Source organism: Canis lupus, chromosome 27 (genome assembly GCF_011100685.1).
Source record: "Canis lupus familiaris isolate Mischka breed German Shepherd chromosome 27, alternate assembly UU_Cfam_GSD_1.0, whole genome shotgun sequence".
NCBI classification, from domain to species: Eukaryota; Metazoa; Chordata; class Mammalia; order Carnivora; family Canidae; genus Canis; species Canis lupus.
Genome location: NC_049248.1, coordinates 11,081,610 through 11,108,993, shown reverse-complemented (window position 1 = coordinate 11,108,993; position 27,384 = coordinate 11,081,610). Strand labels below are relative to the sequence as shown.

General features: G+C 41.2%; 1 protein-coding gene across 1 annotated transcript; it reads left to right on the top strand.

The window, feature by feature from the left end:
• The first annotated feature begins 14 nt into the window (after positions 1-14).
• On the top strand, positions 15-27,384 carry YBX3 (Y-box binding protein 3). The gene is given in 9 exon segments (NM_001003127.1): positions 15-525; positions 5,109-5,172; positions 6,210-6,243; positions 8,909-8,998; positions 11,946-12,068; positions 21,928-22,025; positions 24,057-24,228; positions 24,887-24,986; positions 26,823-27,384. Coding segments are annotated over 8 exon segments (915 nt in total). The 5' UTR covers positions 15-257; the 3' UTR covers positions 24,953-24,986; positions 26,823-27,384.

Here is a 27,384-nt window from a genome sequence, read left to right as displayed (position 1 = left end):
CCCTCCCGGGCCGGTGCGCCGCCTAGAAAAACTTGTGCGGGGCCATTTTTGGGGCAGTAAGATCGAGCGAGGAGCCCAAGAGCGAGCGCGCAGCCCGAGAGCTCGAGCCGCCTCCGCCGCGAGACGCCCCCGGCCGCCGCCTGCGCCGCGCGATCCGCACCGGCCTCCCGAGAGCGAGCCCCGGAGCCGCGACCGCCAGCCGCGCTAACCGCCCACCAACCGCCACCGAGCGCCCGAGCGAGAGCAGACGAGGCGGCATGAGCGAGGCGGGCGAGGCCACCGGCACCACCAGCAGCAGCAGCAGCAGCCTCCCGCAGGCTCCGGCGGAGGCGGCCCCCGCGGCGCCCCAGGACCCCGCGCCCAAGAGCCCGGGGGGCAGCGGCGCGCCCCAGGCCGCGGCCCCGCCGCCCGCCGCGCTCGCCGCGGGAAACCCCGGTGGGGACGCGGCCCCCGCAGCCACGGGCACCGCGGCCCCCGCCTCTTCGGCCCCCGCCGGCGGTGAGGACGCGGAGAAGAAAGTTCTCGGTGAGTCCGGCGGCGGGCGGGGGCGGGGGCGGGGGCGGGGGCGGCCGAGCACGTGCGGGCAGCTGCGGTGCGGGACCCCCGGGGCCGCAGAGTGACAGTCGGGGTCCCCAGCCCGCCCTGCGGAGGCTCCCGGGCGCGCGCAGCCCTGCGCTCCGGGCTGCCCCGCGCGCGCGGCTCCGCTCCGGCTCCGGCTCCGGCTCCGGCTCCCGCTCCGGCTCCCGCTCCCGGGTCGGCGGGCTGGGCTCCTCCTCGCCCCGGTCCCCCCGCGCGGGCACTGTCCCGCGTCCCAGGAGTGGCGAACACCTCGGCCCCAAGGGGAGAGGAGCGAGCGGCGGGCCGGGGTGGGGGGACGGACACGTGGGACGGGCACCGTCGAGCCCTCGCCTGGGGTCCGGGCGAGCAGAGCAGTGCCCTCGGGGAGCAGTCGGGGGGGGGGGGGGCCGGGCGCCGGGAGGGCGAGGCGGAGCAGGCTCAGGTGTCTGTCCCGGACGCCCTTCCCGCATGGGCACGGGAAAGACGCCATGCCCTGGCGGCCACATGCCGGCCGGGAGGTGTTGCAATCCCGTCCGGGAACTTGGATGTGGGTCCCACGTCCTGCGCTCCCGGTGCCCGCGGCCGCGAAGAGCCAGGCGGTGCCTTCCCACCGCGTACGCGCGTCCCTCTTCCCGGGCTGCGGGAGCGCGCCTGGCGCAGCGGCTGAAAAACCTTGGTGGGTCGGGTGCGTGCGAGTGACGCCGGTTCGAAGCCTCCTCCTCCTCTGGGACTTGCAACTTCGGGAGACACGCGGGAACCGGAGCCGCTCAGGGGTGCGGGGCGGAGCAGCAGAAAGGGTCCCTGGGGTCCCTGGGGTCCCTGTGGGTTTTGTCGCCTGTTGGAGCGCGGGGCGGGCAGAAGCAACGCCCTCGGGGAGGCGTGGAGCGGGTTTGCGAAGCAGGTGGGCGGTGAATAAACATTCTGAAGGGTGTCTAAGGCATTCACTCTTTTTTTTTTTTTTTTTTTAAATAGGAAAGTTAGGAGGTGGTGGAGGATGCTTCTGAACAATTTCCAGTACTTTGGGTGGGGCATGTTTGAGCTCTCTGAGCCTTGCCTCCCCAATTTCCTAGGAAGAAAAAGTGAAGAGAGAATGTGAACAAAGTATAAAACGATTCCATGTTCCCCACCGGGAGAGGCCTGTTTTCTTGGCTTTTGCTGAGTTCTTTGAGGAGGGCAACATGCTAAGTGGAACCTGCGTAGGTTTGGAAACAAAATTGCCCTCATTTTGCTGGACTAGAAGTTACTTAAGTCAGGTCAGTGTTGTCTTGTGAGCCTGTTTCCAACAAGTGTGTCTTGGAACACCACCAAGGGAGAGGTGGGAGAGAGACCACCTTGGGTTTTCCAGAGCAGTGTTAGGGTATATTCTTTTTTTTTTTTTTTTTAATTTTTTTTTTTAATTTTTATTCATTTATGATAGTTACAGAGAGAGAGAGAGAGAGGCCAGAGACACAGGCAGAGGGAGAAGCAGGCTCCATGCACCGGGAGCCCGATGTGGGATTCGATCCCGGGTCTCCAGGATCGCGCCCTGGGCCAAAGGCAGGCGCCAAACCGCTGCGCCACCCAGGGATCCCGTTAGGGTATATTCTTGATGCTGACTTGTTCTTGTATACAGGAGTGTTTGCATGTTTTCACTTGATCCTTGGACCCTTCTGGATCTAAACTAAACTGGCATTTATTTATTTATTTATTTATGATTTTATTTATTTATTTATTTATGATTTTATTTATTTATTCATGAGAGACAGAAAGGCAGAGACTTGGAGGAAGCAGGCCCCATGCAGGGAGCCCTATATGGGACTCCATCCTGGGACTCCAGGATCACCCCCTGGGCAGAGGGCAGAGGCTCAGCCCCTGAGCACCCCCCCCCACCCCCACCCCGGTGCCCAGACTGCTGGATTGTAAACTGAAACGCAGGTTTCTTGAAAGATGAAGGGAGCAGATAAATTTCCTTAACATTTCCTTAACATTTCCATGGTGCTGTTAAGCCTCTACCTCATTGCAGGAGAGGATTTGGGAGGTCTTTCATCTCCCTGCTGTAACTCCAACTCTTAAATGGAGGACGACCTTCTCCATGACATTTCAATACTGCTTGTCCCTGTCCAGTGTGTCCTGCTATCTCCTCTCCTTTGCCAGACAAACACACGGGTGCCTCAGATGGGCCAGGCACAGTGCTGACTGAAATGGAATTCTGCTCTTGGGTTCTCCCATTCTCCTTCCTTCACACAACCTTTGACTTGAGTGGGTAGCCCTGGGCCAGGGGAGTAGTTGACCTAAGTGAAAGAAAACTCTCCCAAGAAGCCCGGTGGAAGCCTCCTGCTTCTACGTGGTCTTCCTCCTGCACCTTCTCACTTCCTCCTCTGAGTCTGGTTTTAAAGCAAGAGGTGTGTGTGTGAATGTTTGATCATACATCGTTGGGAATATTTGTGGAATCGGGAAATTTAAAAAAAAATACTACGTTGGGGAGTAACTTCAGCCTGGGATGAAGTTAGACTTGAAAGTAATTTTCAAGTGAAAAGGAATAAAGGGAAAAGGAGAAAAATGAGTGGGAAATGTCAGAGAGGAAGACAGAACATGAGGGACTCCTAACTCTGGGAAACGAACTAGGGGTGGTGGAAAGGGAGGTGGGTGGGGAGTGGGGGTGACTGGGTGATGGGCACTGAGGGGGGCACTTGATGGATGAGCACTGGGTGTTATTCTATATGTTGGCAAATTGAACACCAATAAAAAATAAATTTATAAAAAGTTAATTTTCAGCTTTGTTTCTGTTATATCAGTGTTGCCTTTCTAATCAAGATTATTTGTTTGACATTATCTATGTGACAATGAATCAAAGATTTCCTGTCTTTATATTTTCATTAATTTTGGGGCAAACAAACGGTGGCACAAAAAGCCTATCCTTTTTTTTTTTTTTTTTTTTTCAAAAAGCCTATCCTTTGACACACGATGAGCTACTTTATGTTGGCAAATTGTATTTAAATAAAATTAAAACAAAATAAAACCTACCCTTTGAAATAACATGTGACTTAAAAGTAAGGTTTATGGAAAATGAGTGTCTTCTGTGTACCTTTAGATCTAAAAGGTGGTGGTGTTTTTTGTTTTTTGTTTTTTGTTTTTTGTTTTTTGTTTTTCTTTCTTGACCTGCTCTGATGACAGTGGCCTAAAATTAAGATTCCAATGGTTCAGTGTCTTCAGTAGAGAGATCTTTGTTACTGGGCCATAGAGCTGGAGATTGCTCAGTCAGTGGTGGGGTGAATGATTTTGGAGGCATAACGAGTTGTTCTTATTTTTCTTCTTACAAAGAGAGCTAGAATATTTCCTTAAACATATCAGTATAGCAAAACTCAGAACTATGCCCACAACAAAGCTGTCCTAATTAATATTTTAGTCTTGAATTTAAAAACTGAATCCTTACTGTTTATCCTTGGAAGTTACAGACTTTGCATCTCTCCTAGAACATGGATTAACGTTGTTACTTTCCTTCTCTTGCTGTGCCTTTTTTTTTTTAAGGTATACTTACTGTCATATTTCCTGTTTCATTGAGTCTTTAATTGTTTTATGCATTTCCTGAACTTAGATGTAGGCCTTTCCTAGAGGTTCTGAATTTAGCACTCAGAATTGATTCAAAGGAGTCTTCTCAAATCATCCTTGATGGCTGAAATATGCATCTATGAAGTTGAGGTTATATGACTATATTATTTAGATTCTTTCTGTTGAATTCTGGTGAAGTGTGGTGTTGTACAGAGATTGTCCTATTCTTGATAGAAAGTCGAGACAATCAGGTGTAAGAGGGGGATTTTGTAAAAAAAAAAAAAAAAAAAAAATGCTGAGTTTGACTCTCCCCAACTGTGGAGATAGATAGGGTAAACAATGAAACAGAAGCCCAGATTCATCACTATGGTTTGGAAAGGCCTGTTACATCATGTCTCGGGGTGGTGAGTACAGACTGGGATTGAGACAGCATCAGTTCTATTATTACTCTTGACTCCTCTGATGGGCCCCCATCTGGCAACTAGACAAGTTACTTTATGTCTTTGTAGATTAGCTACAAAACAGTAGCTTTGTAGGAGCTGCTGTTTCACTAGTAAAGTTTGCTTAAGGTGTCAAAGTGTGAGAGTGATGTGTTAGGGTCATTGGGACTTAACCTTGTTTATCTATCTACCTTCTCTTTCACTGTGACCCTTCTTTTGCACTTATAATTTTTCAGCATTAAAGCTTCATCTTAAAGAGTATTTGTGTGTGTGTGTGTGTGTGTCTTTTTCCTTTAAACAATGTTTGCCAATTTTAATTATTGCAGACTTGTATAGACTTATGACCACTGGTTATCTTATGACTTTACTGAAAAGTTTAACAAGAGAGGTTTACCCTTCTGAAAAATATTTTCCTATGAGATCTTCCCTTGTACCACGTTCTTTTCCTGTGTTTTAGAATTAAGCCTTTAATGGCTTCCTCAGGTATGTTTAGGCTTTATATAATGCTATCAAGACCTTAGTGATATGAGCTTTATCTCTTTGTAGGTCAGATACTAATTTATCTGCTTAATCTTATTTTAGCCACCAAAGTCCTTGGCACTGTCAAATGGTTCAACGTCAGAAATGGATATGGATTTATAAATCGGTATGTGTGTGTATCTCTGTACATGTTTGAAATGCATGCTTGCTTTATGGCACCAGCAGTTCATAAATCCTTTACTATGCTTTTTAAATGGCTTATGCAAGTTTATTGTTTTGTTTTGTTTTTAATTGATGGCTGGAGTAAGTTTTAAGGTTATAAGCACTGCAAACATTCTTATTTCTAAGCTACTGCTGATTAAATATTAATTAAAATACATTTCCAGAATACCGATAAGTAACGTATTTTATAGAATTCAATCATTAAAAGAAAAAAAAGGTGAGGGAGATAAATGAGAAATGGGAAGGGCCTTTGGATAATTGGGACCATATCCATGATTTCACAGATGGAGAAATGGAGTCTTAGACTGGTTAAGCAACTTTCCTAAGGTCACACAACTAGTGAGTAATTGAGCTGGATCTGTAAGGTCTGGCCCAAGTCCCATGTAGAAAGTGTAGTGTTTTCTTTAAACGACGATAACTTCTAATTGAATAGAAACAAGAACACAACTATCGGCTCTTGGGAGTATGATGATATATTGTCATTTTCTTTGCCTCTCCCCCATCCCCGTGCCTTAAAAATACTTTTAATTTCTTCCTTATCTGATTTGGTGGGGTGGGGGGGGTGAGTTAGGGCAGGATGGGGGGGTGCTGTTTTAGGTTTCAGTGTAAGGAGAGCCTAGTTCACAGCTGTGCCCTGTCCTTTTAACTGTCTTGCTTTGCTTTTACTGGGAGGGAAATCTAGGGCTCTGATTACATTCCACGTGATTTAGGAAGAGTTGAGAGGGAAGGGGATGAGAGGGACCATTTCTGTAGAATCTATACACTTGGATCTAAGCACTCTAATAATATGGAGGAGTAGGACAGCTTTGGAAGTTTTTCACAAGGACTGATTGTAGGCATCTGCATGAAGTGGAGAGGATAAACAAAAATTTGTGTTGTCTTTTTGAAGTCTTGGGATCTAAACTCATAAAACATCTGTTCTTTTAAGTTTTTCCGTATAGCCAGTACTTTTTATTTATGAACTTTTTTGTCTTCCAACAGAAATGACACCAAAGAAGATGTATTTGTACATCAGGTAAGAAGGATACTAAATGTGTTACATTTGTTCTGTAATCTCAGGTTGTCTCTTTTCCAAAATGAAGTCCTGTAAGCTATTACTCTACTCTAAACTCTTCCTGTGATTTTTATTTTGGCAAGGGATCTCACTTCCACATTCTAAGATTGGCAGATAAACTCTTCTGTCCCTTCATATTAACTGCTTTTAGGTTTGCAGTTGGGTGGAGTAATATTCCGTTCACCAGTTTCTAATTTTTAAAGCCTTGAGTCCTTAACAGGACTTTGTTTCCATGTTAGCATCTTATTTTCCTGACTTTGTGGTTCCTCCTTAACATTTGGCTGGAACTGATCTGGCTTTTGCCTGGGTGGGTTTTGGTGAAGGGCCCTCTAGCAGAGTAGTTCTGACTTGAAGTAAGTCAAGCACAGTGAAGCAGATGGTCAGGATGTGTGTGTCCAAGGCATGAGAAAATGGCCTGACTCCCAGGATGGTCCTCACTGCTATTAAAATGAGGCATAGTGAGCACCATGTCCAGGTCAAAAGGTACATATTCCCTTGGATTTGAAGGAAATGTAGAAAATGGGTACAATATGGGAAACATGGGCTTCTCTACTACCAGTGTCTCTGTCTTTCTTTAAACTCTGGCCTGGGATGCTATTTATTTCATTGTGTATCCTGGACTTGTTTCGCATTCTAGGTTAAAAAAAGAAATGCCTCCTCTTGTTCTTTTTGTATATTTATTTTTCAGCAAATTGTTTCCAATATGCGGGTAGCTCTTAGTGTAAACAGGAGAAGTCTAGAGCCAGGTACTAACACTAGGACATTTACTTGCAGAGATTTTTTTTTTTTTTTAAGATTATTTATTTATTTATTCATAGAGACACAGAGAGGGGGTGGGGGGCAGAGACACAGGCAGGGAGAAGCAGGCTCCATGCAGAGAGCCCGACATGGGACTCGATCCTGGGCCTCCAGGATCAGGCCCCGGGCTGCAGGCGGCACTAAACCGCTGCGCCATCAAGGCTCCCCTACCTGCAGAGTTCTGTCAAGCATCTGGTTTTCTGTGCTTTGGTTTCCTTATGTTTAGGGGTATGTGTGATTTTGGGGTGGGTGTGATGAGCTAGTGATAAGTTAAGATTTTGGGGTGGGTGTGATGAGCTAGTGATAGTTAAGATGAAACTCTCTAGTTGTGGTTTCTATTGTTTACGTTTCCGCTAGACTGGATATAATTCAGTTGTACCTCGATAATCCGGATAGATTTTTTTTGTTGGGATACAGAGACTTTTCAAGTCGTAACAGACTGAAAAAGAATGTTGCTTATAATAGCTAGAGGTTAATAGACCTTTTGGATTGGGAACTCTGGGTTTGTTGCCTGCCTGAGTTAAAGGACCTCACAAGTTTCGGTACCGGTGGCCAGCATCATCAGCCTGTAAGTCTGTGACCTGATTCCAGCCCCCATGAGGCTGTGTGGTGAGTCACCTCACTGTGTTGAGGCCTGCCCAGTTTCACAGGAAAAAGGGAAGGAGTCGGCAGGGAGGGGCTGTTTTTGGAATGGCTCAATGTTCTAACTGCAGCGTGTATATCCTGTCCCGAGCTGCCTTTCTTCCTCTGTGGGTGAGGTCTCTGGCCTATTGGCTCATTTTTTTCCCCTCCTCCCTCTTCCCTCCTCCTCAGAGTAAGGGAAGGGCTGGATTACACATGCCTAATCGCTTTATAAAATAAGGTTGACCTAGTTCCACAGAAACTCAGAGCCCCTTTAACTGTTTAGAGTGACCAAGGAAAGAAATGGAAATTCATTGCAGAAATTATTCTCTGCCTCACACTGACTGAGAAGGCATATCTTCAGGTGCAGGTGTCTCATGCAGCCTAATATCTTCATTCATTAACCTTTTAATGCGTCATCAGGGAATGTGTAGGGATGAGTGAGATATGAATGGTGTGATGGGGCAAATACTGAATAAATAATCATAGATAACACTGCAGGGAGATGAATTTCCCTTACCCATTCCCCATGTACTTCCAGACTGTTTCTTTAGATTTTCAGCTAAATCACTTACCAGCCGCATGTTTCCTTATCCATAAAATGGGGTGTCAAGGGGAAGAGGCCAGATTATGATTATCAGTAATGTTTCATTCCTGAGGTAATTTTGTGTATTCCCGTCAGAAATATTTATCTGACTGGCATTTTTAAATTCCCTTTTTCCATTTTTCATCATCCCTCCTCTCCTCCACATAGTTTACAATTCTTTTTGAGGTTAGCAGTTTCTCTTGTCTATAGAAACATCTCTACCTGAGATGTGTATTTGTGTGTTTCTACAAAAATTCATCAAAGCATCACCACTGCCCTACCAGTGATAGAGGTACAGTCAGAATCTTAGATACTGAATAGTTTGAGGGAACTAATAGTATCGAATATCATCCTCAGGCTGTAACAGAAGTATCAAGTAACCAAACATTCTGTTTAATCCACCTATGAAGGAGAATTATCAAAGGTAGCCTGAATCAAGAAAATGATGTGGAACAGAGATTTACAGTGTTTTTTTGTTTGTTTGTTTTGTTACTGTTTTGGAGATCCAGGTTAGTGGGAGAATGATAATGTAAAAAAGTAATAATACAGGCAAACTTGAAAGATGAAATCTGTGGCCACTGTTGATGTTGCTTCATTTAGAACTTTCTGTTCTCTTGACAGACTGCCATCAAGAAGAATAACCCACGGAAATACCTGCGCAGTGTAGGAGATGGAGAAACTGTAGAATTTGATGTGGTTGAAGGAGAGAAGGTGAGGGAATATAGTGGTGGGTCTCAAAGTGTGCAGGCACATAGTTTTCTTGCATAATAAATGGTCCCCAGCCTCTTATGAATTAACTTGCCTTTTTGATGGGAAGGAGTGACATTTAAGTAGAAAATTTTGGATTATTAAATATCATTATAAACATTCTTTGGCTTGTTATAAAAGGACATTTTAATTTCTCATTTAATAAATGATGAACCCTTTGTATGGAGGGAGAAGATAATTTTTTAAAACTTACAGGACATATTTTATTTTGGCACCAAATGTACATTTAAACGTAGATTAAAATTTAACTTTTATAGCGGTGCCTGGGTGGCTCAGTCAGTTATTTTGTGTTTGCTTTCAGCTCAGGTCATGATCTGAGGGTCCTGTTTCAAATCCTGAGTTAGGTTCCCTGTTCAGCATGGAGTCTGCTGCTCCCTGTCACTCCCCTACTTGCGCTCTCTCTCTGTCAAATAAATAAAATCTTTAAAAAAAAATTAACTTTTATAGTATTTTTTTAAGTAATCTCTGTACCCAACATGGGGCTCAAACTCAAAACCCCAAGATTGAGTTGCATGCTCTACAAGCTGTACCAACCATACGCCCCATAACTTTCATAGTATTAAAAATAAAAGTTGCTTTGGGAAAAAGAGTTCTTTTATAAGGATAAAGTTTTCATGCTGTGGTTTGTAAGCACTTCTGGACAAATAATACACAGAAAGAATGTTTTAATCTCAATAGAAGATTCAGATTTTTGAATTTCATTTATTTGAAGATTTTATTTATTTATTTATTTATTTATTTATTTATTTATTTATTTATTTAATAGAAATCGTAGAGACAGAGCATGAGTTGGGTGGGAGGGCTAGAGGGAGAGAGAGAAGCAGACTCCTTCCCAAGTAGGGAGCTCCATGTGGGACTGGATCCCAGGATCCTGGGATCATGCATGACCTGAGCTGAAGGCAGATGTTTACCCTACTAAGCCACCTAGGTATTCCAAGAAGATTCAAAAATTTTTAAAAGATACATGTGTTTGAGAGAGAGCAAGTGGGATCCCTGGGTGGCGCAGGGGTTTGGCGCCTGCCTTTGGCCCAGGGCGCGATCCTGGAGACCCGGGATCGAGTCCCACGTCGGGCTCTCGGTGCATGGAGCCTGCTTCTCCCTCTGCCTATGTCTCTGCCTCTATCTCTCTGTGACTATCATAAATAAATAAAAATTAAAAAAATGTTTTAAAAAAAAAAGAGAGAGCAAGTGTACAAAGGAGCAGAGGGCAGAGAGGGAAAGAGAGAGATTGTCAAGCAGACTCCCTGCTGAGCATGGAGCCCATTGTGGGGCTCAATCTCATAATCCTGAGATTGTGTCCAGAGCCGAAATTGAGTCAGACGCTTAACTGAGCCACCCAGGCATTCAAAAAAAAAAAAAATTCAAATTTAATATAATCATTTTGTTTTCTCTTTGGCTTTGATTTTGGAAAGCCAGAGACATCTTCAAAGACTGTGTAACAACTTTGTTCAGATGAAGAACAGCAAGGAGCTAATGGATCATCTTGAACTATATTTATAGAACTCTTTTTATGCTATTATATATTTATTCCAATATTAGTAATGCCTTTTATGCTTTTTAAAAAATCGGTAGTCTATTATAGACATCACTAAAACAATATGGAATAAAAATAAAATCATTTAAAAACCATATATGGTACAATTGCCATGGTAGCTAATTGTGGCAGCTGAGTTATACACTGAGTGAATGACTAGTTAACTACTATGCACGTGCTCTTTCCATATACATATACACCATTCCATGGTCCACATTCTGAAGAGTTTGTCAACTGTTTTGTTGAAAGAAGAAAGGTTACTACATTTAATAGGGAGATTGAAATGGTTTCTCTACCAGTGTGATCCATAGGCTGTGTTGCAAATCTGGAGTTTCACATTATCAAATGCTGATATGTAATGCTGATATGTAATGATCTCTATCATCCCATCGAACTCTTAAAATTTTGCATTGCCAAGCTCTTTTTACCTGTGTATGTTTTCAGAACTGGAGATTCTACAAATTGACGTAAAGTGTGAAATAGACTCTTTCGAATCTCTTTTGTCTGAATTGTTTATATTTTTGGAGCACTATTTATCTGTCCATCTGAGAATAAGAACGCTAAGTCTGTTTCAAGGGTAATGAGAAAGTCTAATGTGGCACTACATTAGTGGAACCTAGATCTTGGCTAAGTTAAGGACCCATCTTTTCTGTTGCTGCCAAGATGGAGAGAAGTTTTCCCTCTCAATAATAACTCAGTGCTGGACAGAGCCATTTGAGACTGTGAATCGCTATTCCCTAGTGCCTCTTAGAATCACACAGGTCTCAACGTTTTTCTTTTTATTTTTTTTAAGGACTATTTATTTGACTGAGAGAGCGTGCACCCCCACAGAAACGGGGAGTGGGGAGAGGTAGAGGGAGAAAAGGCTCCCTGCTAGGCAGGGAGCCGGAGGTGGGGCTCCATCCCAGGACTCCGGGGTCATGACCTGAGCTGAAGGCAGACTCTTAACTGACTGAGCCACCCAGGCGCCAGGTTTCAACATTTTCCTAAGAAGATAAGGCCTCAGTTATTTTCCATTGAGGAACATTCTTCCTGGTCTACTATTACTTCTTTTATAATTGTGTTACATTTACTAGTTTATGTTCTTAAAGAAGTACATCCTGCTCTTGAACTTAGTATAACCAAGCAAGAAGGAAAGGTTTAGGTTGTGTGAGCAAAGAAACTACATTTTAATCCGTACACCAAGCACCCTGCTCATCTTATTAATACCTGGGTGTGTTGTGGAGGTCACCATAGGAATTCGTGAGTACATTCTGCCTGTCTTTAACATTCTGACTGTACAAGGCTCACTTTTTTTTGGAGGTGGGGAGGGTTAGTTCAGCTTTTGTGGCCATCTTTGTTAATTTTCTTTCTCAGGGTGCAGAAGCAGCCAATGTGACTGGACCAGACGGAGTTCCTGTAGAAGGGAGCCGTTACGCTGCTGATCGGCGTCGATACAGACGTGGTTACTATGGCAGACGCCGTGGACCTCCCCGTAATGTATGCTCTCTTCCTAAACGGTGACTGAAAAAATTCTCACATCTAAATTAAGTGTACACACTTGGAGCAAGTAGATATATTTTCTCTTGGAGGCACAAAATGATTTTTCTTTTTTTTTTGATGAGAAATTTTTAGTGCCCAGCATTTATCCATAGCCAAAGGTCTCTTTGGAAACTTGCCATTCAGAAGTTGTATCAGTTTGTACAAATTTGGCTGCAAGTAACAGACAATTATCTTTTAACAAGAAGGCTTAATTAAGATAGTCTGTGCCAGGATTGTCAAAAGGGCTTTCTCTTTATTTGGCTCTTTTATCTGGCCGTAACCTAGTCATGTGGCATGCACTGGCAAAGGGGAATGGGATTTCCATGATTGGTATAAACCTGTTATTCATCTCTTGGCACTAACACTGTTGACCTCTAAGAAGATAAGTGTTTGGATGGCAAGGGAGAATGAGGAATAGCTTGGGAATAGGCAAAAAACAGTACTACCACTGAAGTATTAATTTACCTTGACTAAGTAACTATTTTATTTAGCATAGCATTTTCCCATTTTTTTTAAAATATAGAAGCAGTAAGTAATTCTCCAGATTTTTAGTTCTTTAGATTGGTTACCAAAGTGAAATGGTTTACAACCAAGACTATTGTCTGCAGCTTACTTAGAAGGCTCAATTTAAATTACTCACAAGGCATCCAAAGAGAATCCCATTTATTTGTGTTCATGAGGATCCCATTAAATTTGAGTCATTTTTTGATGTTTCTAGAATTAGTCCTTGGGATTGGCACTATAGGATAAAACTGAAGATGCTTTGTGCACACTAGATTGTGGCTGTGTTTATTATCCAAGGAAACCTTTTGAAAAATCTCACCAGAATAATATGTCTGCAGAATGAGAATGATTTATCCCTCTGCTTTGATAGGTTTGTATCTTTCTGCTTACCTTAATGCTTTCCCTCTTCATTTTGTTATCTTAACACTCTGCCCAAATTTATTTTTATCAGATACCTGATGACATCTTATTTTTCTGTTTCTGCATTTTTCTTTTCTCTTTTTAAAAAATTTTACTGGTCTATTTTATTTTTAAAAAATTAAAAAATTTTTTTAATTCCAGTTAGTTAACATACAGACAGTATTATATTGGTTTCAGATGCATTATTTCATAATACAGTGATTCAGCACTTCCATATGTCACCCAGCATTCAACATGACAGGTGCGCACTCCTTAATCCCCATCACCTATCTTACCCATCTTCCCCCTCCTATCCCCCAACCCCCATCCCCTAGTTTTGTATTTTTCTTTCCCATATAGTGGCATCCTATTCAATTTCTTTAAAAGATTTTATTTATTTATTTAGTCATGAGAGAGAGAGAGAGAGAGGTAGAGACCTAGGCAGAGGGAGTAGTAGGCTCCATGCAAGGAGCCCGCCCTATGTGGGACTCGATCCCGGATCCCGGGATCATGCCCTGAGCCAAAGGCAGATGCTCAACCACTGAGCAACCCAGGCATCCCAATCCTATTCAATTTTTAATGAAAACCTGTGCAGGGGGTGAGGAGTAGGAATGAGCTACTATAACATTTATTATACCAAGTTAACTTTTTCAAGTTCATCAGATTCATGGAACTCTAGTTATGATGGCAGTTGACCCTTGGATAACACATGTTTGAATTGCAGATATTTTTTGGTGAATATAGTACTGTAATGTAAATGTATTTCCATTATGATTTTCTTAAAAACATTATCTTTTCTGTAGCTTACTTTAGTGTAAGAATGCAGTATATCATATATATAACATAGAAACTGGGTGTTTATTGACTATGTTATTGTTAGGCTTCCAGGCAACAATAAGCTTTTTAAAAAAAATTATTTTAAACATTCTGCTTATTTATTCATGAGAGACACACAGAGAGAGAAGCAGAGACATTGGCAGAGGGAGAAGCAGGCTCCAAGCAGGGAGCCTGATGTGGGACTCGATCCGGGACTCCAGGATCACGCCCTGAGTTGAAGGTGCTAAACCGATGGTCCACCCAAGAGTCTCAACAATAGCCTTTTAGTTAAGTTTTTGAGAAGTTAGAAGTTACACATGGATTTTTGACTGCATGGGGGTTGGCATCCTGAACCTTCATATTGTTCAAGGGCCAACTATACTTTACTAGGTTAATTTAGAAGTATAAATGGTAGAAAAACTTTAGTGAGAAATTTTATTGAAAGACTTTTCTCCTTAGCTGGAAAGAGCATGTTTGGCAATGGCAGGACCATTATTCTTATTTTGTAAAACTCTTAATGGAAGATTTGGCTATATAAAACTCAAAAAAAGCAAAAAAGCCCAAAAGGAAGAATAATTTATACAGTTGGTGTATATTTTCTATGCTAATATGTTTTTATATAGTTGGAAATTGTGTCTCATACAGGTTTTATGAAATGTAGAATGGCTTGATTTTTCTGAAATTAGACTAGTCGAGGCAATAGTTGAAAGTTCTCTTTCAGAATTTAGTTGCCCATGTGGCTGGTCCTGGAGGGTTCTAAATCTTAAATATACTCACCTCCAAAATAAATGGGTTATTATTTTATTAGTTTTAAATTTATTCATTTTTGAAAACTATAATTATTTCTCTTGACTATCTTTGGTATTTGCATATCTATATCCTTTAAGATTTGAAATAAATTCCTTGAGGGATTTTTGGCTGTTTGTTTTTTAATATAAAATATTAGTATGTGATATGGTAGTTTAAATATAGGAAAAAATGTAGGTCAATAGTTTCTGCTGTTATTAAGGCCTATATTTAGAAACTGTTTCTATTACTTACTACTATAAAAGTGCAGTAAATACTTTATTCCAAAACATGTATGGAGAATCATTCCATGAATCAGTGGTTCTCAAACTTTTTGGTTTTTGGACTCATTTGTATGCTTAAATATTATTGATGACCCCAGAATTTTTTTTGTATGTTTATATCTATTATTAATACTGTATTAACAATTAGAGCAGCCATTTAAAACATATTTAATTGATTTAAAATAAGCTCCTTACACATAAACACCATTTTTATGAAAACTATGTTTTTCAATTGAGTGAGAAGAATGATGTTGCTATATATTTTTGCAAATCTCTCATACTTGGTTTGATAGAAGCCTTCTGGATTTTTATCTCTCATTCTGCATTCAGTAAGCTTAGAGGCTATTATGTCATTGTAACTTTTTGATGACCCTCCACATACCCATGAGAGAATAAGAGGGGAAAAGGCAAATAGTGTTCTAGTAGTGTTATATAAGAATGTTTGAATTCTGTATCCATCTCCCCCCAACCCTGAAAGGTTTTCAGAGACCTAGTCCATACTTTGGGAACTGCTGCAGGAAGGTAGGACTCCTAGGACAAACCTGTTGAACTCCACAAAATATTTTTTTTTCTTGCTCTGCCCTGACTTCGCCCCAGTGGATGACAAACATTGAGACACACACAGCAGGCAGAGCTAACTATTACCAGCCTTGTAGTTGTTTTTTTTTGGGGGGGTGGTTGATATGTGAGAGTCACTAATTCTAATTAGATGCTACTAAATTCATAATTGGTTGATTGCTTTTGCTTTCTGCTTTTTGATATTTTATCTGCACAGATCTACTTTGATCTCAATGTAGTTTATCCCAGGTAATCACATGATTCCCTGGGTTAAATGCATTCTGTCTGTATAATAGAAGGGATTATTCTTTTGGGGGAGTTTTTTTTTTTTTTTTTCTTTTGGTGATACTCATCCTAAGCGGTATTCTTTGGTTCTGTTCTTGCTGAAACTTCTTCTGAATCTCTGTTTCTTTGCTTGCTAGTACGCTGGGGAGGAGGAGGAGGAAGGGAGCGGCAGCAGTGAAGGATTTGACCCCCCTGCCACTGACGGGCAGTTCTCTGGGGCCCGGAGTCAGCTGCGCCGCCCCCAGTATCGCCCTCAGTACCGGAGGCGGTTCCCGCCTTACCACGTGGGACAGACCTTTGACCGTCGCTCACGGGTCTTTCCCCATCCCAACAGAATGCAGGTAAAATTGCACCTGGGACTTGTCTTCAGCAGTCCTCACCCCTCCATCCTTCCTCTGCCTCCTCTTCCTCCTCCTCCTCCAACACCAGCCGCCGGGAATCAAATCTTGCTTGTGGCTTCCTGATGCTGCAAAAGCTGAGGCAAGGCCTCGAGTGTGCTTTTTCAGAGCAGCCATTCTAGTAGCAGTACCAAAAGCATAACCACAGAAGCGTGCCTCTAGTTGGGCACCCTGGTGAACAGGGTATATTTTAAAATAGAGAGATGGATGGTTATGCATTAAGAGCTTGAACTCTGAAGTCAGCAGACCTGGATTTGAATCTTGTTTCTGCGGCTTGAATCTGTGAGCTCTCAAGATAACCAATTTAATCCTCATCCATAAATGGGGATAATAGTATGGTGCCTCTCCCATGGGTTTCTGATGATTAAATCAAAGGTGAAGATTGTAGCACACTGCCTCAGGATAGATAAAATTTCTAAGTAAAGTCCTTCATTTTATCTATCTATCTATCTATCTATCTATCTATCTATCTATCTATGTCCTTCATTTAAATGAGATGGCCTTGATTATTAAGAAAACCTAATGTAGATGTGGAGATTGTTGATTAGTTATTGATTCTCCCTTTTCATTGAGAAATACCGATAGAGCCTTTGCAAACTTGACCTATAATTAATAAACTTTGTACTACCTTGGCAGCTCCAAAGAAACTTGGAAGACTTCGGATAGGATATCTTTTTTGTTATCACTAGCTACAACTTTTTCCTCTTGGTGTCCTTGGTTTTTGTTTTCTGTTTTTCCACTAAGTGTTTTGACTGAACACTATGTTCGGTCTGTTCTTTGCTACCCTTCTCCTGTCCCATCATGCATGACTATGTTCTTTCTACATTGCTGTTTGTTATTTCCCCTCCACTCTTTACCAGCTGTCCCTGACGAATGTGCTAAAAATAACGAGTAGACTTGCATATATGGAGAGATTGGGTACATGAGGCATAGTAGGTTTCTTTAGGGCAGCATTCTGGGCTTCTAGGAAGTGGAGAACAGGAAGAGTCAGTGAGGTTGTAATACACATTTATTTTTAGGGCATTAGTTGTGCTTTCCTGAAATAATCTTTCTTAGTATTTAGCCAGCACATCTATATGTATCATTTTTTTGAGAACTTGATTCTTTTTTACATTGTTTAGAATAAAGTATGTTTCATTTTAGGAATTGAAGGTTCAGAGCAAGATGATTCTTCCATGCTATGTAGAACAACATTTGCACAAGCTGGTTGAAAACTGATTTTGAGAAACATGTGCTTATTCTGATAATTGCACGGAGGTGTTCCAACTTGAGCTGAACTTCTTACCCATTCCATATGTGAAATAAAAGCTATCGTTAGATTTCCTTCAACATTTTTTCCTTACTATCTTTCTAATACATACCATGTTTGGATGTTCATTGACTAAAGAAGTCTGCTTAAGACAGTTGACTGCATCAAATGAAAATCCCTAAAACTCTTTCATATAGCTAGGCTACTTCAAAGTTGTTAGTGTAACGGCATAAAAGTATAGAGAGATCTCTAGGATGTTAAAATTATTGAAGTCAAATAGAAAAGTCTTTGCAAACATTTTCCACTACATAAAAATTGAAGATTATTGGACCAAGAGGGGAAAAAATGATAATATACAGGCCAATAGTCTTTTCCTTATATACAAAGGACATAATATAGCATGGTACATCAGTGACCAAATGACTTTTATTTTTTTAAAGATAATATTCTAGCTTAACTTTAATTTTCACTTGGTAATTAAGTAGAACTGGTTACTGAGCTAATAGCTACTATTTGCAGTCTTTGAGAAAAGAGCTATATGATGGAGAAAGGGAGTATAAATTATTTGGCTTTGACTAAGTGACAGATGTTTGAAATCAACTCTCATTCTGTCTTCTGTAGCTTTTTAAAATTGGCATGGCTTCCGTATTTTTGTTGGTGTTGTTATAAATGAAGAGATTTGATTATTTTTAAAAATTGGCGGCTTTTACTTAAGGTTGTGTGGGCAAGAAGTTGTAGAGCTTGATTTAAACTCCGTTTCTGCAGACGTTCTTCCCATCCTATCATTCTAGTAAATTCTAATCCTTCATACATGTTAATTGCTGTTTCTTTCTGCTTTTTGTGCATCAAAGTTCCCTAAGAAAGAAAGAGCTTGGCTTATTAGAGAACTCAAGGAAGGCTCCTGTGGTTGGACAGTGAGAGTGAGGCTGTAAGGGGTCAGAGATGAGATTAGGGTGAGATCTTTTTTTTTTTTTTAAGATTTATTTATTTATTCATGAGAGACCCAGAGAAAGGCAGAGACACAGGCAGAGGGAGCAACAGGCTCCTTCCAGGGAGCCTGCTATGGGACTCATTCCCAGGAGCCTGGGATCACATGAGCCAAAGGCAGACGTTCAATCACTGAGCCACCCAGGTGCCCCTAGGGCGGTATCTTAGAGCATATCCAGCCTGCCTGGTAGACTGATAAGGACTGCTGACCTACTCTAAATGTGATGAAAAGCCAGTAAAGGGATATAAACAGGGAAGACACATATTAAGGAGCTCATTGGACTATTTATGGAAGCTAGACCACAGGAGGTGAAAGTGGACGTAGGGAGACCAGCTGCTATAATCTTCCTGTGTAGAGTTAGTCATGGCATGGATGAGAATGCTAGCAGTGGAGGTGTGCTCAGTGGCCAGATTTAGAAAATATTTTAAATCTAGAAGTGACAGCATTTGATAATGGAGTGAATGTGTGGTGTGAAGAGTAAAGGATACCCCTGTGATTTCTGATTTGAACAAATACAGGAAGACTGAAGAAAGATTGGGTTTGGAGGAAAGTTGGAAATCATCTGGAGATCTTTTCTCCCTCCACCTCCTTCACATTAAATTTTATCTCCAAGTGGAGATGTGAACTAGGCAGAAAAATAAAGCACAGTTGAGAGGGAGAACATGGCTTGAGTTAGGAAGGTGTCATTTTAGATAAGGTAGTTGACAAAGTCTTTGGGGTCATATTTGAGGAGAGACCTAAATGAAATGAAGGGAGTGAGTTATTTAGGTACCAGGAAAGGCCAGGAACAGCAGACGGAATGTCAGGGACTGGCTGAAGGGAGTCCGAGGCAGAGAGATGATACTATGTCGAACTTTGGAGCCATAAGGACATAATAAAAGCCCTGGCACAGATGGTGTTAACTATAAAGTGAGTGTAGGTTGAAAAATTGATCCTAGGACTGAGTCCTGGGGCACACTGACAGTGCAAGATGAGGAAGATAAAGGACCAGATAGGGAGAATATATTTCAAAAAGGAAATGCTGCTTTAGATGCTGTTAAGCAGAGGAAGTTGAGCTGTGAATTGATTACTGGGTTTGCTAACTTGAGGTTAGGGTTCTGGTAACGGCAAAAGTCTGGTTAGAGTTAATTTAAGACAGCAAAGGACAAGGAAGAAAAGATTCTCCCTTGAGGTTTCTGTGGTGGTGCGAGTGGTTTTCATTTAGTCTGTATGTCTGTAGAAGACGTCAGAGAAATGGAGGAGGATATAGGATCAGGATCAGGGAAGGATTTTTTGTTTGCTTTGATTTTGTTTTTACATTTAGTGAGTTCTCTCCTGGCCTCCCTAACCGTTCCCTCACCAACGACTTACTCCTAAAGCCATTATAGAGGGGCAAGTCAAATATGCTATACATTCGCACACACATACACACATTTATATATGTGTAACTCATACCGTATACATGTGTGTGTATGTGTGTATGTATATATATAGGTATTAGGATGTGTATGTGTTTCTTATGTCTGTCTGTACAAATAGCCTGGAAACAGGGGCTCCTTAATAACATTGGGCATATCTGGTCTGCAATTTTTCATTTCCTAATACCATTCTCCAATAAGAAAAAACTCTTGGATAAATGGCTGATTTCAGAGCTGGGCCAGAGAAAGTACAATATGAGCCCAGAACATCTTGTTGTGCCAAAAAGCAAGAAAGTACTCAAAGAATGTTGGAGACATGTCAGAGGGACATGAGCCAGCTTGAAAGGACTCCCATTGGCCAGTAAGGATAGTAACAGATTATAACTCATTGAATAAAATAGAAAACCATGAATCTGTACAGATATAAATACAGAAATGAATATATTGAGAATTTGATGAGGAATGAAATACTTAGAGACTTTGAGAGTACTTCTCAAATTCCTCACTAATTACAAAGAGGGAGAGAGTAAATTTACAGCTGAGCAACCTTGGCAGACACCACCTTAACTACTTCTGAAAGTGAACATTGTCAGTAAGGATACAAATTGAAACCATATGCCATCCAACAGGATGCAATGAGAAGAATGCAGTGCGACTTTGGCTTCTCTGCCAAAGATGCATAAGCTAAATCATGGGGAAACCCCAAACAACCCTAAACTGAAGGATATTTTATAAAATGCCTGGCCTGTAATCTTTAAAAGTGTCACAGTCATGCAAGCCAAGTATAAAGATTGAAGAACTTTTTCAGGCAAAGAGACCGCTAAATTCAGGGTGTGCATGGTTCTGAATGGGGCTTCTGGCTGTCAAGGACATTAGTGGAACAAGTGATGTTTGAACGGGGACTGTGGATTAAGTTCTGGATTTCCAAACTTTATGTAAATTTGTGATTTTTTTTTTTAGAATTGCAAAGGACGGATGGTATTTCAGCATGTTTATATGCCTGGATGGAAATGAGGGATTAGAGAAGGGGGGGATACAGTGAAATGGGGAGGAGGGATAGGGAGTCGATGCCTTCTAGGAGGTAAGAGAGGAGTTGGCTTTGGATAGGAGCATGGACCACTCACACCCAGGGTTAGGAGAGGGGAGAAAATGACAGCAAACACGAGTACAGTACAGGGGCAGATTTTGAGTGAAGGAACGTGGAAATTCTTTGCTAGTTGCTTCTCTTTTCTTAGTGAAATACAGAGAGGCAAGGGATGTTAGTATTTTGAAAAAGAAGGTTGAGATGCAGCTGTATATAAAGAATTTCAGAGATGTCTGGTGGGTTGTCTTGTTAGTCTTTAGTCGTTTCTTTTTCTGGGGGCTCCACAGTAAACGAATTTTATACCCCCAGCTTAAAATAAACTGATCATCAAGAAAGTATAATTTGATTTCTTTAAAGATTATAATTAAATAATGCAAAGAGATGAGAGGAAGCAATCAGAGGTGAAAGTGTGGTTAAGAGGTATAGGAAAACCTTTGATATTTTTTAAAATTTATTTTTGTTTATTTATGATAGTCATACAGAGAGAGAGAGAGGCAGAGACACAGGCAGAGGGAGAAGCAGGCTCCATGCACCGGGAGCCCGACGTGGGATTCGATCCCGGGTCTCCAGGATCACGCCCTGGGCCAAAGGCAGGCGCCAAACCGCTGCGCCACCCAGGGATCCCGGGAAAACCTTTGAATGTAGAAACCATTAATGGTTGAATGGATACTCTGTAGAATTAGTGGGTCTGAGTTTGAAAAGTGGAAAAGATTCCTATTGGCTCAAATGTGTATCATTCATTTTATTTCGTTTTGCAATGTAGGGGCTTTGTTTCGTTCTGTTTTGTAAGAGATGAGTGGAACACTTCAAAAGGTTAAGTTAGTATTAAAAAATAAAATTACGTGCTCTGTGATAGGCAAAAAGACTGTTCAAATGGAAATCAGTTTTTCTTTGCTATCACTTGTGAAGATCTAAATCAGTAAACAGTTAAAGTTGACGGTTCTTGGCTTCATAACAAAGCCTCTTTTTATTTTACTTTAAAAAAAATTTCTGAATGCAACTGTGGGCTCTATGTCTCTTATATCTGGTAGTATGACATTCATTTTCAGCTCTCACTGCCTTCTTGTAGGCCGGTGAGATTGGAGAGATGAAGGAGGGAGTCCCAGAGGGGACACAGCTGCAGGGACCGGTTCATCGAAATCCAACTTACCGCCCAAGGTACCGGAGGTATGTGATGTTTTTCACTAACGACCAGTTGCAGAGCTTGTGAGCAAGAGTATAGTGGATGAGACCCTTGTGGGTTTGTTTGATGGATCTGTTATGTAACTGGAAGAAGTGGCTGCTTTGACCACATGTCTAAGTTTTGGGGGAACTCTGCAGTATGTCTTCAGATGGCCATGTGACATTTCCCCCCTACTTAACAAAATATTTAGGTATCTCTGTACCAAACTATTGTTATTTGTTAGCTCTCATATGGTATGAATTAATACTTAATTTGAAATTATATTTAATGAAATAAACAGTAAATTAGTTGATGGGTAATTCGGTAGTGGTGCTACAAATAACTGGAGGAAGAAGTGAGCACCGAGAGAGTATTTGGGATAGTGAATATTCTGATAACCAAGGCAATTTAGATGTTAAGTCAGGCTACAGATGAAGTTGTCTTTAAATTCCCACCTTCCAGTTAGTACCTGTGTCTCCTTTTGAAGGTTCCTGGATTCTTTTTTTTTTTTTTTTAATTTTTATTTATTTATGGTAGTCACAGAGAGAGAGAGAGGCAGAGACATAGGCAGAGGGAGAAGCAGGCTCCATGCACCGGGAGCCCGACGTGGGATTCGATCCCGGGTCTCCAGGATCGTGCCCTGGGCCAAAGGCAGGCACTAAACCGCTGAGCCACCCAGGGATCCCGGTTCCTGGATTCTTAAGACTTAGTTCTCAGGTTTCTTCTAAGATGGACGTTAAGGAATATTTTATAATTTTTAAAAGTACTAATGGATCTGAGATAATGGTCCCTGGCATAGTAAGCCCTCAGTAAGTACGAGGCAGTAGTACACCAGTGATGTTCATATAGTTGAAGGAGTAAGTTATTTGTGCTTTATCCCTTGTGAAAGCTGAATTGGACTACAATTCTTAAGATCCTTATCTTAAGCTCTTTATATCATAAACCTCCTGTTCCTTCACCTGTTCCCTTGATGTAAATGAAAAAAGTAGACCTTCACTCCTGATTGACATTTCTTCCACATTTAGGTTGGCCACTATGGGTTTCCTGAATAGAGAGGAGGTATATTTATTTTGGGAAAGGATTGTACCACTCTGTATCCTTTATTCCTCACAAAAATTCATTCCAGTTTTAGACATAATCACTCCTTTTTTTTTTTTTTAAGATTTTTTATTTATCTATTCATGGAGTCACAGAGAGACAGAGAGAGAGGCAGAGACACAGACAGAGGGCGAAGCAGGCTCCATGGCAGAGAGCCCGAGGTGGGACTCGATCCAGGGTCTCCAGGATCACGCCCCGGGCTGCAGGTGGTGCTAAACCACGTGCCACCGGGGCTGCCCGACATAATCACTCCTAATGATCAATTACTGAGGACCTTTAAAATAAGAGACTTCATAGAAATGCTTTAATGAAAACAGAAAGGAGACAGTGGTATATGTAAATTCCAGCCCTGACAATCCCTGGCTGTGCAGTCTTTGGAAAACTACATTTTACCTTTTTCGAACTATAAAAAAGCAGCATTCCCTATGGTCCAACCAATACTTGCCCTCTCTACCACATCTCTCGGGTTTTCTCACTATAAATCCAACTCCCAGATTTAGCACTGAAATTGAAATTAAGTATTTAACACAAATGTGGCAGTGCAGGCTCTGGCACAAAGTAATGTTAGTTTTCCGCCACTTTTAACCCCCGTTGCCTCCACTAAACTGTTCATGGAGGGCAGATACCAGGCATCGCTTTTCTTTTGAAATTTTCCTGTCCTTGTTGCCTGTCAGGTGCCTGTCAGGATCATAGTGTGTCTAGTGTAGGTTTATTCACAACAAATAGGTGTTCAGATGAAGGGGGGTAAATGGTGGGAAAATAGGGCTTTTTTTGTTTGTCTTTTTAACAAAATCTCTGTTCCATTTGCTGCATTAGCCTGTGTATAATCCTGGCAATAAATACTGATCACTTGACTTAACTTAGTCTTCAAAAATAAAGATTATTCTTGAGGCCTCCTGTCCCATTGCAGTTGTTCTCTTTCATGTTCTCTGCTCTAGAGGCCCTCCTCGCCCCCGACCTGCCCCAGCTGTTGGTGAGGCTGAAGATAAAGAGAACCAACAAGCAGCCAATGGTCCAAACCAGCCATCTGCTCGCCGTGGATACCGGCGCCCATACAACTATCGGCGTCGCCCCCGCCCCCCTAATGCTCCTTCACAAGATGGCAAAGAGGTAAATCCAAACAGCCAGAGGGAATGTTGTTGCCAGGTCATCCTTAATCATCTCAGACTTTATTTAATACTTCGTCCTAAGAGTGGCTTGATAACCTGGTAACTGTCAGTTATATAGCATTCTGTATAAAGTGTTATTTATAATAACATTTATAAGTATTTTATACCTAATATTATATATTGCATATGAAAGATAATGTTTTAATATATATTCTATAATATTATATATCTAATACTAGATATATATTATGGGGAGAGAGAATAGCCTATACATAACACAAACCAAATCTTCGAATTCAGCTAAAAAGCATTCTCTGAAAGAATTATGCATACTAATAAGGATTCAGAATTAAAATGTTTAGTGCTCCCCGAACAAAGGATGGCATTTAGAGAGGTTCCTTTCTCTAACTAAGCATGTGCTGAAAGCAGTTGGGTATCGGAGACTTTTTGTTATGGAGAGTGGTGGGTGGTGTTGAGTTGCCATTTATGGGCCTTTCTTCTGTGGTACCAATTTTTGACTCCTGCTTCAGAATAGTTAATTTTGCACAGTAATTTACCTTCATAAGCAGCAAGATTCCAACTTTTGAGACCTTTTGGTCTTGAACATTCCATTGTCCTCTGAAATAATTTCTGATTTATGGTGTTGTTTCATGTTTTAGACCAAGGCAGGTGAAGTTCCATCTGAGAACCCCGCTCCAGCCACCGAGCAGAGCAGTGCTGAGTAACACCAGGCTCCCCAGGCACCTTTACCATCACCAGGTAAGAGCTCCCTAGGCCGAAGTTGATATTTTCTCTTAAGTATTGTTAACTTCTAGCCTGAACTGGTTTTGTGATTCATCTGGGCCGACCCCTCATCTCCTTTAGAATTCTGGAGAAAGAGTAGTTTTAGTGGTTAAAAATGGGATTTGACCTTATTTTTCTAGGCTTTCAGAGTGTAAACATTTGACAGTTAATGATAGTCATTTTTTTTCTAGACATAATTTTTTTTAAAGATTTTATTTATTCATGAGAGACAGAAAGGGAGAGACACAGGTAGAGGGAGAAGCAGGCTCCTCATAGGGAGCCTGATGGGGGACTTGATCCCAGGACCCACACTCTGAGCCGAAGGCAGACAGATGCTCAACCACTCAGCCACCTAGGCATCCCTTTCTAGACATAATTTGTAATACTAGTATCTCTTAAGAAAACTTTGAAGGTTTTACTTCTGTGACACCCAGTGGCCAGTTTGAACAGGAGACTGATCTACAGAATAAATTCAGAGATTGTTTTCTTCCCTTTGATAACCAGTATAATTTATTTTGAGGCAGGGCAGTATAAGTGGGAACCAAGAGGTTTATATACTCAGTGCAGGACCTGCTACTCCACACTTGCTGGGTGATACTGCAGTTTGTATCCCCTGCCTCAGCCGTGTCTGCTGCTGATAAGACAGGGATACTGCCTAGATTTACTCACTAGGGTTGTAGAGATTTAGTGAAAGAACAGGTGTGAAGCGCTTGAACAGGGCATGGTAAATTTGCTTGCCGTCTTCATTGGTGTTTCCTGCTGTCTTTTCTCAGTGTAGACCGTGGGCATTTTATGTAGGCAGAAATCAAACTAGAAAGACTGGCCCAGTTGTGAAGCCACTCTTGAAGGAATTTTGAAGTGCATAGTTGTTTTCATTCTGAGTTTTTTACCTAGTAACTTCCAGGACTTAAATTTTTTTTTTTTTAAGATTTTATTTATTTATGCATAAGAGACAGAGAGAGAGAGCGAGAGAGAGGCAGAGACACAGGCAGAGGGAGAAGCAAGCTCCATGCAGGGAGCCCGACATGGGACTCGATCCTGGGTCTCCAGGGTAAGGCCCTGGGCTGAAGGCAGCGCTAAACCGCTGAGCCACAGGGGCTTCCCCAGGACTTAAAAATATTTTTTTTTTTTTAGGACTTAAAATTTTTGAGTATTTCTTGGGTTGTTGCCCTTTTCTTTTTTTTTTTTTTTTTTTTTTGCCCTTTTCATTAAATAAATAATTCGGTTTTAGTTAAAAGAGGTTGAAGATTCATAGCCTTCCATCAGGTAGACATATTTGCTGTGCTAGGAATATTGTATTTTATCTCTGGGTTGCATGGACAATATATGGCATAGAATTAAACTCCCTCTTTTAAATCTGCTTGCATTAACGGATTTAGAATTGTGTTTCCATCATTTGGCTGTAACCTTCTACTTAGTAGTATTATTTCTAGGTCTTCTAAGGAAAGAATCTAAAATGCAGAGAAACAAATATTCTACTACTTAGACTCTAACATTGGGAAAGGGCTTAATTTGGGGGTATATTCATATTAGGAGATACTGTGCAGCCACTAAAATGATATGAAGAATTATTGATTCTGTAGTATCATTTATTTGAAAAGGCTTCAGTGATGGTAATTTTCTTTCATATAATTTTATAAAGTTTATACTACCATGTACTAAATGTTCTGGTTTATAAAAATGTTTTATTAAATGTATAGTTTACAAATCTATAGATTTCTGTTTAGAGCTTCTTGAATTATATTTTTGCCTTTTTATTCTTTAACTCTTTGTCATTTTGTCATTCTAAGTTTGGTTTTAATTTTTTTCCAGGTGACCTAAAGAATTAATGACCATTAGAAAAGATAAAGCATAAAGCAGACCATGACCTTACCAACACCAAAGAAACATCCAAGCAATAATGTGGAAGACTAATAACCAAGATGTGGACATTAGAATGTTTACTATTATTCTTTATGAAACAGACAACTACAAAAGAAAAATGTCAGCCAATATTTCTAGCAAGCTGAGATCCCGGGAATGCCTGCACAAAAGACAAGAGAGCAACCTCCCCAGTTTCAGCAACCACTAGGTTTATATTTTTTTCCTGGTTTTTACTGTTTTGGTAATATGAATTGAAAAAAGAAATATTAATACCACATGGGGAGAACCCCAACCAAAGAAACCTGAAATATATAGTAAATGCTTTTTTTTCCTTTTTTGTTCATTTTGGATGCTGGTGCTAAACTTCCAAGTGTCGTGATTTAAAAAGAAATTTTATGCCCTTCTTATTTATTTCTAGGATGAGGGGAGGATAACATTTTTGCTTTCTTATGTGACTCTTTAAAAATGTGCAGTATGAAGTTCCTCAAAAATAAAATTTTTACCCTTGAAA